The sequence below is a fragment of the Dryas octopetala genome, chromosome 1, assembly GCF_963921425.1.
Source record: "Dryas octopetala chromosome 1, drDryOcto1.1, whole genome shotgun sequence".
Classification (NCBI taxonomy): domain Eukaryota; kingdom Viridiplantae; phylum Streptophyta; class Magnoliopsida; order Rosales; family Rosaceae; genus Dryas; species Dryas octopetala.
Genome location: NC_141366.1, coordinates 9099451 through 9113893, shown reverse-complemented (window position 1 = coordinate 9113893; position 14443 = coordinate 9099451). Strand labels below are relative to the sequence as shown.

The window sequence follows — 14443 nt, the reverse complement described above, 5'->3', positions numbered from 1 at the left end:
GGTCTATCTATCTTCAAACTCCACCATTTTTTCTTAGCCCATCCAATAGTCTTGGACAACCTAAAATTAAAACACAACAGTAAATTACTTTACATACATCAGCCATAAAAAATAAATCTGAACCAGAGATGCAAACAAATGAAACAATGTATTAGTAAGCTGTAGTCAGAAACCAAAATTAATCATAGCTCAGCTGGCAACAAATTCCAGATACTATCTAAACAATATGACATCTTAAGATTGAAGCTGAAATTTATATACTAGTTTTCATGGTCCCCTCTTTTATATTACTCTTTAAGAACCCACATAAGTATTTCCATCTCTATGGTCCTCTACTATCTCCAAAACTTACTAACATTCCTATAAAGCTATGTTTTCAGGCAAGCTTCTATTTGCATCAGGTGCCTATCACTCTATCAGGGTGTGCAGCTGGGCACAAGTATGGTGACTGCAAGCTAATGAAATAATGCTTTAGCAGTTCCACCTAAGATTCCATGAAAAATCTTATAATAACGAAAATAAATTTTCAAAGGATTGTAAATGACAAAGGGCATCATCAATCTTTCAAACTAAGCCACGATAATTGATGAATGTATAAATTGCCAAGTTGATATATATATATATATATATATTATTATTTTTCCCAAATTTGTTCTAAGAAGTTCCTGAATTCTAAAACAACACTTTCTGAAAATTATCAAACATGAGGAAAATAACAAAGATATTTATTGGGTATTGACCCAACGCCAAAAAGAATGGCAAAAACACGAGGGGACCATCCGACCATGTAATACGCCTGAGTACTTAACATGATGCCCCATACTCTTTCACTGTGAGTTGAAGCAAACTAGACTAGGCGCATTACCATTTAGGGCATATTTTAGAGCGAAACAACTGGCAGAGCAAAAACCATAACGCCCTATAGTAGTAACCATACAACCAAAAACAAAACCCATAACCCTATTGAGGAATAGAATGTGAAAATCTGGAAACAGAGCCTCCATCTTGTACTCATGTGAATCACTACTGCACACTTAAGTTGCATTGCAGAAAACTTCGCAATCTTTGGAAAAAATTCATGTGTACGATTGCATTCTGTTTTTACTTATGAGAATATGCATATATGATTGTACAATGCATAATGTAAAGGACACTACTTGGTCACGCTTGAGGGTATTTCAAGGTCACCCCTCTCCCCAAAATAATAATTTCGGTAATGCCAGTACATGATCGGAACCGTTCACTTTTTAGATCACTTATTATAGATCATCTCTGCAAAAAATCAACTCAATCGGAAATCGTTTGATTGTATAATTATTATTGATTAAATATAAAAAATTAACGATTTGGTCAAAAATTCACTTTTTAATTAAAAACCATTAATTTTTTCTACTTAATTAACAACAGTTATATAACCAAACGATTTCCGATTGATTTGATTTTTTGCAGAAATGATCTATAATAAGTGATCTAAAAAGTGAACGGTTCCAATCATGCGCCAACATTACCGAAATTATTATTTTGAGAGGAGGGATGACCTTGTGTACCCCAAGGTGACACAAATATTTTCCTAATGTAAACCGAACAACCAAGAAAATGGAAAAGAAAATTAAAGAAAAGCAGGAAAAGAAAAAGAGACAAAAACAAGCCCATTGGTGGTACTTTGGAAAAGCAGACAAAGAGTTGAAAACCCATGACCCACAAACAAAAAGTTGAGCGGAGCTTAATGAATTAAAAAACTTGGAACAGGGGTTTTGTAATGGTGAGAAATATACCTCAATGTCGACGATGAATGAAACGACAGAGAAAACCCATTTGGGATTTTGGAGTCCGAAAAGTGTGTCTGCAATGTGGTGCGAGCGAGAAGAGAACGGAGAACAGAGAGTGAGTGAGTGAGTGAGTGAGTGAGAGGGAGAGGTGGGGTGGTCTGGTCAAGGTCGTGAGGTTCAGATAAAGAAAGGAACAAGTACTGAGAAATTAAAAAGCAAGCAGTTGCACCCAAAATGGAAATACATATATGCTAGAGAGAGCGCTAAAGTGCGCCGGGTGCGCATTGTTCCTCCACAATGGTCACTACTGAAGGAGAAGTCAGAGAGGTGAGTGCTTTGAGCGGGAGCGCAAGGAAGGGAGGCAGTGCAGGGTGGTTAAAGCCGTCTCACGCGCGTTTCATTTGGAGTGCTATTCACTTGCTTGTCTTTATGGGAAGGGAAGCGTGGGGTTGGGTTGGGATTGAGGGCTACTGCACGCGCCTAGGGTGCGGAGATCGGTGGATTGGATTGGATTGGATGATAGGCTTTGGAAGGTAAGTAGTGTAGGACGGGATTCTCCGCGCCATCGTTTTGAATGAGTTTGAAATCACGCGACTCTCCGTATTTTACATGTTGAGTTGTTACTACTGGGCCTTGGGTCCATTGGTTCTGCGCTTACAACTGATTGGAATAGTATTGTTGGACCGCATCAAATTTGTAAAGATGAGAACCCAAGTACTATTATCTATTTATTTATGGCATGTTTACTAATTCGTAATCGGGGTTAGAAAGAATTAAATTAATGATGCATTACATTGAGGAGGAATTGAATTGATGAGGAATTAGAGTGAGAAGAAATTGAATTGAAGAAGAATTGGATTGAGGAGGAATTAGATTCTCATTTAAGTTGTTTACTAAACTATCTAGAATCAAAGTAGGAATGATATCATGTAGGCATTTGATTACTAAAATGTCCTTGTTCTAAATAAATTATTTTATATGCTAGTTAATAATATGAGGGTATAATGAGAAAAAAATAAGGAATCAAAATACCAACTCCTTATTTTGGAGGAAGTGAATTCCGATTACGGATTAGTAAACATGTCATTAATGCTTATTAATACTGAAATTGGAAAAGAGCTAGAAGTCATTCAAAATTAATTTTAAAAAAATTTATACTAGATCCACAATCCTTCACTAGAAAACAAGGCATCTTAATTTAAACCCTAAACTGGTGGCGATAATGATTAGTGCAACAAATGTGTAAAACATAATATTTCAACAAAAAAATTTAACATACTTAATTATAATAAATAAAGTCTAATTGTTGATATCTAGATGAATACACAAAATTTTTATGAATATATTTTGAGGGTGTATAGTCACTCAAAAAATGTTTCATACTAATTATATAAGGATTTAATATATGTATAATGTACACAATTTGACAATTTCATACTATTTTTTTTTCAATTATGAAAAAGAAAAAAAATTAACATTTTAGACATTATTGAGAAGTATTTGTAAAGTTTGGGTCAATAGAAGCTTTTATGTCTTTGCTCCCTCTTTCGCATTGTAAGGGACACATTGTGGTGAAAAGTGAAAACACCACTTAGCATTCGATTATTTTTTTTCTCTCTCTCTCTCTCGTACGTATGTTTCAATTACCATACAACCCCATTGGTGATAAATTGATAATGTAATTAAGTAACAAGTAAGCGAATTTATTTTAACGGCAATCGTAAATAAATCAATAAAATTTTTCAAAGTTATATATTAATTTATTTATTTTAGTTCTCCTCGACCAAAATGAAAAAAATATATATAATAAATTAATATACATATATTACTATATAGATTTAAATTTGTATTAATTTTGTATTTGACTGTTACGTAGTAAAATGATTTAGGGTTTAGCTCTAAAATTTTGGGCAGAAGCAATCTCATTAAAATGATATTGTTGTTCATATGATTTGCCTCTAACCAATATTTACATATCTACTTCAAATTAGTACTTTCGCATGTATCGATTATGACGCAGCGTAATACACAATTAAAATATATTAGGGAAAACCAGCGTTAATCCTAAGAAAGAATCTGGAATCCACCGGAGAAATGAGAGAAATCTCAAGGTTTTCTGATTGAAAATAATAAAACTGAATCTTACAAACAGCCAAAAGGTTGTTTAAATACGTTCAAAACCCTAGACATTCGAAATTTAAAACGGAAATAAAAATGGAAATAAAGTGCAATTTATGAAACTTATTCAAAAACACTAAATTGCTTATTTGAAGCCCTAAACGAAGGAATTTCTCTCGTCGTTCCCTTCGAATCGGTATATCATGGGCCCATTTCTGACACTGGGCCGGGCTGAAGCTTGTTTCTTTTCTTGGGCTTCTGGCGGTCGAGTTGTTGCATGAACCGTTCTGCCATTTGTTCTACATCAGATTATGCAATGCTTTTTTTTTTTTTGGTAAACATGGTGTTATCTGTTAGATGTTTGCCATTAAACCTCTAACACAAATTCCACTATAATACTATCTAGAGATCATGATTTATTAAATATAAAATTAATAAATCCTAAGTCTTAAGCTTCATAACTCTAATTCTAAACTCTAAATCCTATTTCTAAACCATAAACCTCATTTATATACCATAAATCTCTTTTTTATATCCTAAACCAAATTAAGGACAACGTTATAATTTTATGTTTATAAGTAATGAAAAAAGGAAATGGGCAAATTGGTATTTTCCAATATATCCAAATACATGACATAAAGTGGATTGAGTTTAATGATTAAAGTGAGATAAAATTTCAAAATCTATTGACCTTTATGAAAAAATTAAATTCGACCAATATTAAAATATTTTATTGATATAAATGTAATTTACTGTTATTTTAATCATAATAGTAACAACAATATATGATGCTCATAATGATAGTAGTATTAATTTATCCAAATTACAAACCATCACAATGAGATACAAAGTAATATATATGTCAAGAAGACTTTTTTGTGAGGGTGGGCATTAAGACCGAAAATACCGAAACCATACCGTTCCGTGCCATTCCGTATCGTTTGGTCTCATCCCGTTTTTTTTTTTCCAATCTCATACCGTACCAATCTCAAACGGGATGGAATCGGTCCTGAAGGTTCAATACCGGGATAGTCCTATCCCATACCGATTAATTAAAATTTAATTAAAAATTTAATTATTTAATTTAATGGGCCCAATTCATTTTTTAACTTGGATTTAGAAGATGAACCTTGTTTTGAAGAACTTGAATTTTATGAAAGTGCTGAAGCAGATAATGTTTTGTTTATTATCTTAAACTTTACTTGGTTTGCTTTGTAAGTTTGTATTTGTTTTGTAAGTTTCATGGACTAAGTTACTAATTGCTATGAATTATTTTGTGTAGAATATGAAAGTACTACCATTGATGCCACTTGTAGTTTGAAGAGTTCAAATCCAAAAGCAAAGGGAAAGTAATTTGGATTTCAATTACTTATGAGTTTGAGATGTAATAAGCCATAAGGCTTAATTATGTTTGTTGTGTTTGTGATGTAATAAGCCATATGCTTAATTATATATGTTTTTCAGTTTTTTTTAGTTTGGGATGTAATAAGTTATAAGGCTTAATTATGTTTTTTAGTTTGGATTTGGTAAATAAGCCATGAGGCTTAATTGTGATTTACTGATTATGAGTTTATGTTTGAACTTTGAAACTTTGAATATTTGAATTGTTGAAGTTTATGTTGTATTGTTGTTTATTTGAATTTTGAATTGTTGAATAATTGAATTGTTGAAGTCTTGAAGATGAATTTTCAATCTTGAATAAAAACATGTTATTACTTGAATTCTTGTTCTGTTTGCATAGTTGAATAAAAATAGGTTATGTTTACAGGTTATTATTTGAAGATGAATCTTGAATAAAAATTGAATAATTGAATTTTTATTATTTTTTACAGTAGTGCTACATATACCACATTTTTATACCATAATTTCATACCATCTTATGTGGCAACTTACATGGCATTCATACATTGGATACTAAAAAATAAATAAAAAAACCCAAAAAGAAAAAGAAAAACTTTGTCCAATAAAGTAATGACACGTCAGATGGTATAAAAATGTGGTATAAGAATGTGGTAAGTATAGCATTATTCTATTTTTTAGTCTGGAATCGGGATGGTACCGAACTAGTTTGGTACGGGATGAGATTGTACCATAATCCCAAAACCCTCATCCCGTCTCGTACCGATTCCGAACTCAAATCATGAGATAAGAACGAGATGAGGTAAGTCCCCCCCCCCCACACTTTGGTTCCACTTTCCACCCCATCACGGCATCACCCATCACCTTCTCCAGCCATCAATGACGACTTCCGCGACCAGTCTTATTCATGTGATTGTTAAAGTTAGAATATCACGGCATCACCCATCACCTTCTCCAGCCATCAATGACGACTTCCCCGACCAGTCTTATTCATGTGATTGATAAAGTTAGAATACATGTAGTAAGTACAAAACTTGGAGCAGATGATCTAGATGATTAATAACCCACCATCAAATTATATCAATATTCATGGGCTGAGCTGCCAACATTTTCTGTTCACCTCTTTCTTCTATATCAAAGAGGAGAAAAAAGATTCATAGTAGGAGATTTAGCCAATTGTGAGAATGCATGCAAAAAACCAAAACTTGTGAAACATTGGGTCAAGGTCCAGGAGCTTTTATGTCTTTGTTCTTTTGCGTTATGAAGACTAGCCCGTCAAAGATGACTTCCACGGCCAAAATATTCAGTACCAAGCCAAAAAAAAAAACCAATTCCACCTATACGGCTATACCTAAATTGGCAAGAAATAATGAACAATTGCAGAAGTTGGAATTTGAGGCACCCAGATCGACCCCATTGAATTAATATGGATTTTAGGCACTACTATAAATATAGTTGCAGCTGGTTGTGCTCATCAGTACCCATCTGCTACAAGCCTACAAATCAACAAAATCTTGTATCATGGATAGCCGTGCTAACTTGAACCAATTTTTCCTCTTGTTCTTTCTAGTGTCTTTGTACGTAGAGCCTTTTAAGCTCTGTTTAGGTGATGGGCTTCCAAGAGTGAAATGCATCGACAAAGAGAGAGAAGCGCTTCTCACCTTTAAAGAAGATCTTCATTATCTAAATGATGATGATCATTTTGATAGGTTTTCTTCTTGGGTGGGTCAAGATTGTTGTCAATGGGAAGGGATTTTATGCAACAACCGCACAGGTCAAGTTGCAAGGATTGACCTCCGGAATAAGTACTTGGATCCCAATGGCCGGTCGATGAGCAAACCGGCTTATTATCAATCTTGCTTGAGCGGTAAGATAAATCCTTGTTTGCTTAGCTTGGAACATTTAAATTACCTAGACCTTAGTGGGAATGATTTTCATGGGATTCCCATTCCTAATTTCTTTGGGAAGCTTAAAAGTTTGCAATATCTCAATATCTCCTTTGCATTTTTTGGGGGAGAGATTCCCCCTTCTCTTGGCAACTTGTCAAACTTGAACTACCTTGACCTCGGTAATTATTACAGCCCACTCTTGGAAATGTCTTCCAGAAACTTGAATTGGCTTTCTCATCTCTCTTCCCTAACACACCTCAATCTTGGAGGAGTGAACCTTAGCAACACAGGAGTAAGTTGGCTACATTCTGTTAACATGCTTCCTTCACTGTTAGAGTTGCACTTATCTGATTGCCAAATTGAAAACTTCCCACTCTCACTACATACCATTAACTTCACATCACTTTCAGTCCTTGAGATGTCATATAATAATATTGGTTCTTCATTTCCCAGCTGGTTGTTTAATCTTTCTAGCCTCAGAAAACTTGATCTAAGCTCTAATTCTTTCAGTGGTCCTTTTCCTAGTGCCTTTGCAAGCCTTAAATCTCTGGAAGAGCTTGATTTATCTGGTATGCACCTCAAAGGCCAAATTCCCAAACCCATTGCAAATTTGTGCAAGCTAAAGATCTTAAGCCTTGCATACAACAACTTTGATGGGGGGTTTCAAGAGTTTTTGAGTGGTTTCACAAATTGTCCAAACAATTCACTAGAGTCACTAGAATTGTCCAACAATGAGAAGTTAAGTGATCAATTGCCTGCCTCCTTAGGAATGCTAAAAAACCTGAAGCATCTTGACCTCAGCTTCAACTTGTTTTGGGGCTCAATTCCAGAATCTATTGGAAATTTGTCATCCTTGAAAACACTAGACCTCTCCATGAATCGTATGAACGGGTCCATTCCTGAAAGTTTTGGACAACTCTCTGAGTTAGTTAACCTTGATCTGTCTAAGAATTCGTGGGAAGGCATTTTAACGGAAGCCCATTTCATGAATCTCACAAGATTAGAATATATTGCAATAGTCGCAGATATTGGATCCATGTCGTCCCTTGTTATTGACGTGGCTTATGATTGGGTTCCTCCTTTCAAGCTCCAAACAATTAGAATTCAAAATTGCCGAGTTGGTCCTGCCTTTGCCGTCTGGCTTCAATCTCAAACTGAGCCCATAGAAGTCACCCTTAGTGGTACTGGAATCTCGGGTACAATACCAGAGGAATGGCTCTTGAAGATATCTTCCCAACTTCAATATTTGGATTTATCTCACAATCAACTACGTGGAAAGCTTCCATTCCAGGTGATCAAATTTTCAAATTTATTTCATTTAGATTTGAGTCATAATCAATTTGAGGGCCCACTCCAGCTTTGGTCCACTAATGGAGATTCATTTTCCGAACTGATGCCCAATTTGAGACGATTTGATCTTTCTTATAATCATTTGAAAGGTATTATCCCACCTGCTATTTGCAACATGCCAAACATCACGATTCTTTCGTTAAGAAACAATCAATTATCTGGAGAGTTCCCTCAAGTATGGAGTTTGTGGAGTGCTATATCTGTTGTAGATGTTTCAAACAACAATCTCTCTGGCAATATTCCGAGCTCAATGGGTATCCCAAGTTCCCTTCAAATTTTAAAAATGAAAAACAATAATTTTGGCGGCGAAATTCCTTCTTTGTTGCAAAATTGCTCTAATATGAGGAGGCTTGACCTTGGATATAACAAGTTTATTGGAAACCTACCTTTATGGATAGGATCAAAGGTATCCACATTGCAAATGCTACAATTGCGAGCCAACTTTTTAAGAGGACATATACCCCAACAATTGTGCAATCTTTCCCAACTTCAGGTCCTAGACCTTGGTCAAAACAACTTTTCAGGGACAATTCCCAAGTGTTTGACTAATATCACTGCTTTAGCCAAACCTAAATTTCATGGTTATTGGACTGGGTATTTTGGTTATGTTGAGGAAACAACAGTGACGTCAAAAGGAAGAGAACTTGAATATACAAATTCTAACCTGCCTTTCTTAAGGAGTATTGATCTTTCATCAAATAATTTAGATGGTGAAATTCCTGAAGAGATAACTGGTCTCATTGGATTGGGTATCTTGAACTTGTCGATGAATCAATTAAGTGGAAGCATGCCCTCCAAGATCGGAAACTTGCATTGGCTAGAAACTCTTGATCTCTCACACAATCACCTTTCAGGACAGATTCCTCAAAGTCTTTCTTCTTTAACATTCTTGGCTCACTTGAACTTGTCTTACAACAACTTGAGTGGAAGAATTCCTAAAGGCAACCAACTCCAAACGCTCATTGATTCATCTATTTATGAGGGCAATCCGTCACTTTGTGGGTTCCCTCTTTCGACTAATTGTGTGGGAGATGAGACACCTACGGGACAAACTTCTCCTGCGCAAGACAATAATGAAGATGGAAATGATAACGAAGTGCTTTGGTTCTATTTTAGCGTGGTACTCGGCTTTATCATAGGCTTTTGGGGTGTTTGTGGCACGTTACTTATAAAGAAGTCATGGAGGTATGCTTATTTTCAATTCTTTGATAACATCAAAGACAAGGCAGCACTAGCAATTTCATTGAAAGTAGCTCGTTTGCAAAGGAATTTTTGACTGGAAAAAGAAAAAGATCGAAAAATTGTTGTTGAAGTTAAATACTTTGGTAATTACTCAATTCATGTACTATGCATGTTGCTTTCTTTGTATCTTGTTATGTGTAATGTACTTGCAGGCAATGAAATAAATCAAGGACTTGCTTCCTCTTGTCTTCCTTTTCATAAATGTTTCAATAAGAAATTACATATCCTCACATGAGAACTAAAGATGCATGAATAAATATTTTACTTTTTGAAGACCACCAGACCAGTTCAAACGTATTGGTTTAGAGACGTAATCTTTCATATTTAATTTCAGAAACACCACTATCAACATCTTTAGTGTACTAGTGTGGCCATTGGCATGGAGATGGGTGTGTAAGACAAGCTTGACACAGCCATAATTAAATTGAATTTTACTTTGTACGTTCTCTCATTGCCAATCCTAAGTTTGCTCTTTATGATCCTAATTGAGAACTCTGTTTATATATATATATATATATATATATATATAATATTTTGAAATAAAGGGTTGACCTCACTTCTATTGTTAAACTTAAAATGGTAGCAACTAAAAATTTCAGGGTATGTGATCCCTTAATGGCAAGGCAAGCAAAAAGTAAACACAAACTAGCCTGATACAAAGATCCACTGTACAAAATTGACAGTCTCATCTACTAGATTATTGAGATGTTCTGCTATATATATATACGCATACAGTAATGCCAATGAATGTTCCAATTTACAGCTGAGTCTCTATGAATGCCAAGATTGCCAAACCAGATGCCCAAACATCATCGTCCAATACATGCTCTTCGGGGGAGTGACTTATGCCTCCTCGACAGCGAACGAAAAGCATTCCCACCTGTTCAAATATTTGCACGTACACCAGAATTGTTCATACACAAAAGGAAATGAACACAAACAATAATATGTTCATCTAGAAAACATACAAACCTTAGTTAAATGAGACAGAGCCATTGCATCATGTCCTGCTCCACTCATTAATACAGGCACTTCATCTTGAATGGCACCTGTCATTCTTTTGAGCCCAAGATAAGCTGCAGACTTCAGCTTCGAACTCAACTCAGAATCACAAATGACTGCATTTGCATCATGCTGAAAAGATACCGAGCATATAAGGTTTACAGGTCAAGCTGCCTGCAAAAGAATTGACTAGGATATGAAAGTATGGGCCACACCTTATGTTCAATTGTACAAGAAACTGAACGCCTATCACATATTTGATACACTCGGTTAGAAAATTCATAAATAACAGCTTCACGTCCCATGTCATCTATTGCGCGTAAATCTACAGTGAATGTTACCTGAAATCAAGAAGTTATTCTTTGTTATAGATGTTAACAATTGAAGGGCAAGTAACCCTTTTTGGGCTTTGGGCTCGTTATCAAATTAGAAATGTCAAGAGATGAACAACTTGCCTGGCCTGGAATGACATTACTTGCACTTGGCCAAGTGGATATCTCTCCAACAGTACAAACAAGTGAAGTTGAAAGTGATTCCAATGAGAAACTTTTGCAATGACCATCAAAAGACAGAAAATCTTGTGGATGTTTACATAGACTTTCTAACAAAAAAATTGCTTCAGCAGCAGCAGCCATCGGGTCATGACGCATAGACATTGGAACTGTTCCAGCATGCCCCTGGGAACCTCTCATTGTAACCTACAATATTTATGTATGTGGGACTGCTCAATTGGGATGAGAAGCTAACAAAATACTATGGTAGCTTTCTGCAATTTATACATCAAGGTGTCGAGATGAAATACAGTCTATAATTACAAGGAGCTTTTGTATAGATCTTATATTGACTGGTTCTGCTATAATTCTCTGATACCATCAAGAAAGTTGCTAGCATAAAAATTTTAGCCTTATGTGAGCTATGCAAATACATGTAGCTCATGAGACTTGCACCATTTCTCATATTATTATTATCCGCTTTTTGAATTCCAGAAAATAATTTGCAGCTACATAAAACATTTCTGAACTATGAAAGATTTTTTTTTTTTTTTTTTTTGTGGACTAAATGAAACATGATTTAGACATGCAACTATGCAAGCTGAAACACTTCGTATACCTTTAGTCGTGTCTGTCCAGCTATGCCTTTAACCACTCCTAGAGGAAAGCCAGCCCATTCTAGTACAGGTCCTTGTTCAATATGAATCTGCAACAAACAATAGCAGGAGGGTATGCAGTCAGAACCCTGAAAGAACCTACAAGTTGATGGTAAAAAGTTTTACTGCTGTTTCACAGAGGATACTCTAATACACTTTTTCAGGGTAACCAGTGTTAGGCCATCATACCTCAACATAACCCCAGACCGACCTTGGGTCATATTTGAGCTGCAACAAGTTCTCCTCAGTAATTTCTATGGAGTTCTTCTTAAGAGCATCTTGAATTGTTACACCACTGAACAAGGATTACTCATAAAAATATTGATAATGAATAGTTTGCAAACAGATATATGATGGCATTATTCAAGGAAACCTTTTATCAGTTATCTGTAGTGCTGAAACTGGCAATATTCCAGCTACAGCTGCACTGCCTAAGAATGTAGACTGAAACCTCACTCCCTCTTCATCACTAAATGCTATTATCTGAAATGTTGAAAAGCAGAAACAACATGAAATTAATTTTTAGAATTCTAGCATAGCCACCACAAAGTAATCTCCACATACAGTTTTGGACGAAATTTTTACTCCTACATACAATGAATATTTGAACATGAAAAAAAAAATTCCCAGAAATTGGAAAACAGATATACTTATGAAAGCTAACTCAAAAGACATAGTAGACCTTTCATTGAAATATCCATCAAAAGAGATCCTAAACATGCTTTTTCCTTATAACAATGGGAGTGGAGAACTGCACATATAGACCTCATGAATATCTCTCTTTAGTGGTATGTTCAAATGAGAAAATGATATTCTATTCAAAGAAACCTCTACAAGCAATTTAATCACATAGCAGAAACAGTTTCGCAAGAAACCTCTCACGGACATTTCAATGAGGCAATGATATCATTCAAATAAAACCTCAATTATTCACTGACCTCAACTGGCCGCCTTAGTTTTCCCAACTTCCCATTGGTATTCAAAACCTTCAATGCAGCTACCACAGATATGATGCCTAATGACCCATCAAATTTCCCAGCATCAACAACAGTATCCTATTATGAAAAAAGGGGGTGGAAGTGGAACTGTGAATTATTGGTATGTCAGAACTGTATACTCCTTATCATCATGTTGTGTGATATGTTTGTCTAAAATTAAACTCAATTACGAAATGTGCGGGGGAAAATATTACCAAATGAGAACCAATTAACAGAGCCTCAGCACTAGCATTGCTTCCCTCAACTCGACCATGTACATTTCCCAAGTAGTCAATCCACCTGGAAATGAAGACAAATCATGAGTAAAGAGTTCTAGAAATACTGTTTGGATGCAAAGAAAGATAGAACCTGACGTTCTCAAACCAGCATCCTCCATCCATTCCTGAATAATATTCCCTGCCCTCACAGCAGCTGGGCTCATGAATGTCCTCTCAAGATAGCCATCACCATCACTCACCTGTTGATTCAGGAAACAATAGCAACATTCAAGAATAATCATTAATGACCAATTTGAGTAACACATAGTCACATACAGTCATGGGTCGATTATTGGTGGTATGCAGAAAAAGCCAATTTTGGATCTGAAAATGGCATACTGTATACTGGAGGCCCAGAAATATATATAAATGATCAAAACTTTTTTCAGATTGAAGATGTATAATAGATTCTTTTTCAATGACTCTTGACAAAAATCATGGCTATTACAGTTTGAGCTGCTGAGGGTTGCTGAAACTGCTGCACAAGTTGTAACAAGAACCCTTCTTGTGATTGAATACAATTTCAAAGTAGACAATAATTATACAATTGGAACTTTGAAAAGACATGGGTTCTAGATAAACTAATTAGCATCTCAAACTAAACCAACTTGGGTTATAAATTTGAATCTACATATGACAATAATGATAAATTAATCAAAAACATGAAAGTTTCTAATACATCATACCTTCCCAAGCTGATGAAGTCTTGCCACAGCTTCATCCCTTAAAATTTCCAGATACAAATCGCTCCCTCTGTTTTCTTCATCTACTTCTACAGCACCTATTCATATTATTATTATATATTAATGATAAATTAAAAAACATATTAATTAAGATTATATATGCTTATATTAATTATATTGAGAGCTAGGAACATGTGAGCGCCATTAAATGATTACCAGAAAACCCATAAGAGGGAGTGATGGTGGAAGAAAGCAAAAGCACGAAACAGCAAACCAAAGCCAATGAATAAGAAGAGCTCGTGAAAATGGAGCTTGGGTTAATGGCGGAATGGGTTCTCATGGTGACACGTGTTTCCATGGCAGCCAGCCAGCTGAGCCAAAACAATTCAGAGAGGCAGAGCAGCCACGCAACTGAGCGCACCTTGTGCTGCCTACTCTCTCGTGAAATTGTGATCAATTGATGGCTGTGATTATTGTGGTGGTGGTGGCGGCGGTATATGCCTGGTGGGGGTGGTGTGTGGGACCCACCTAGAAATGTGGCCCCCACGTTACGTGGCAGGATCTTGGTTGTATTGTAATATATATATATATATATATATATATATATGTGGAGGGCAGCCATGCAAGAT

The 14443-nt window shown here is 35.6% G+C and overlaps 2 protein-coding genes across 2 annotated transcripts; one reads left to right on the top strand and one right to left on the bottom strand.

Annotated features, from left to right (window-relative positions):
* The first annotated feature begins 6748 nt into the window (after positions 1-6748).
* LOC147297458 (receptor-like protein EIX1) lies at positions 6749-9887 on the top strand. The gene has a single exon (XM_086240436.1). The coding sequence runs from the start codon at positions 6768-6770 to the stop codon at positions 9759-9761; it is 2994 nt and encodes a 997-aa protein (XP_086096562.1). The 5' UTR covers positions 6749-6767; the 3' UTR covers positions 9762-9887.
* Positions 9888-10357: 470 nt separating this feature from the next.
* Positions 10358-14285, bottom strand: AAH (allantoate amidohydrolase). Its single transcript, XM_086241340.1, has 12 exons — positions 14031-14285; positions 13818-13912; positions 13228-13331; positions 13069-13153; positions 12815-12931; positions 12250-12359; positions 12066-12171; positions 11840-11926; positions 11185-11427; positions 10945-11070; positions 10700-10861; positions 10358-10607 (listed from the first exon to the last, which is right to left on the bottom strand). The coding sequence occupies exons 1-12, from the start codon at positions 14170-14172 to the stop codon at positions 10485-10487; spliced, it is 1500 nt and encodes a 499-aa protein (XP_086097466.1). The 5' UTR covers positions 14173-14285; the 3' UTR covers positions 10358-10484.
* Positions 14286-14443: the final 158 nt, after the last annotated feature.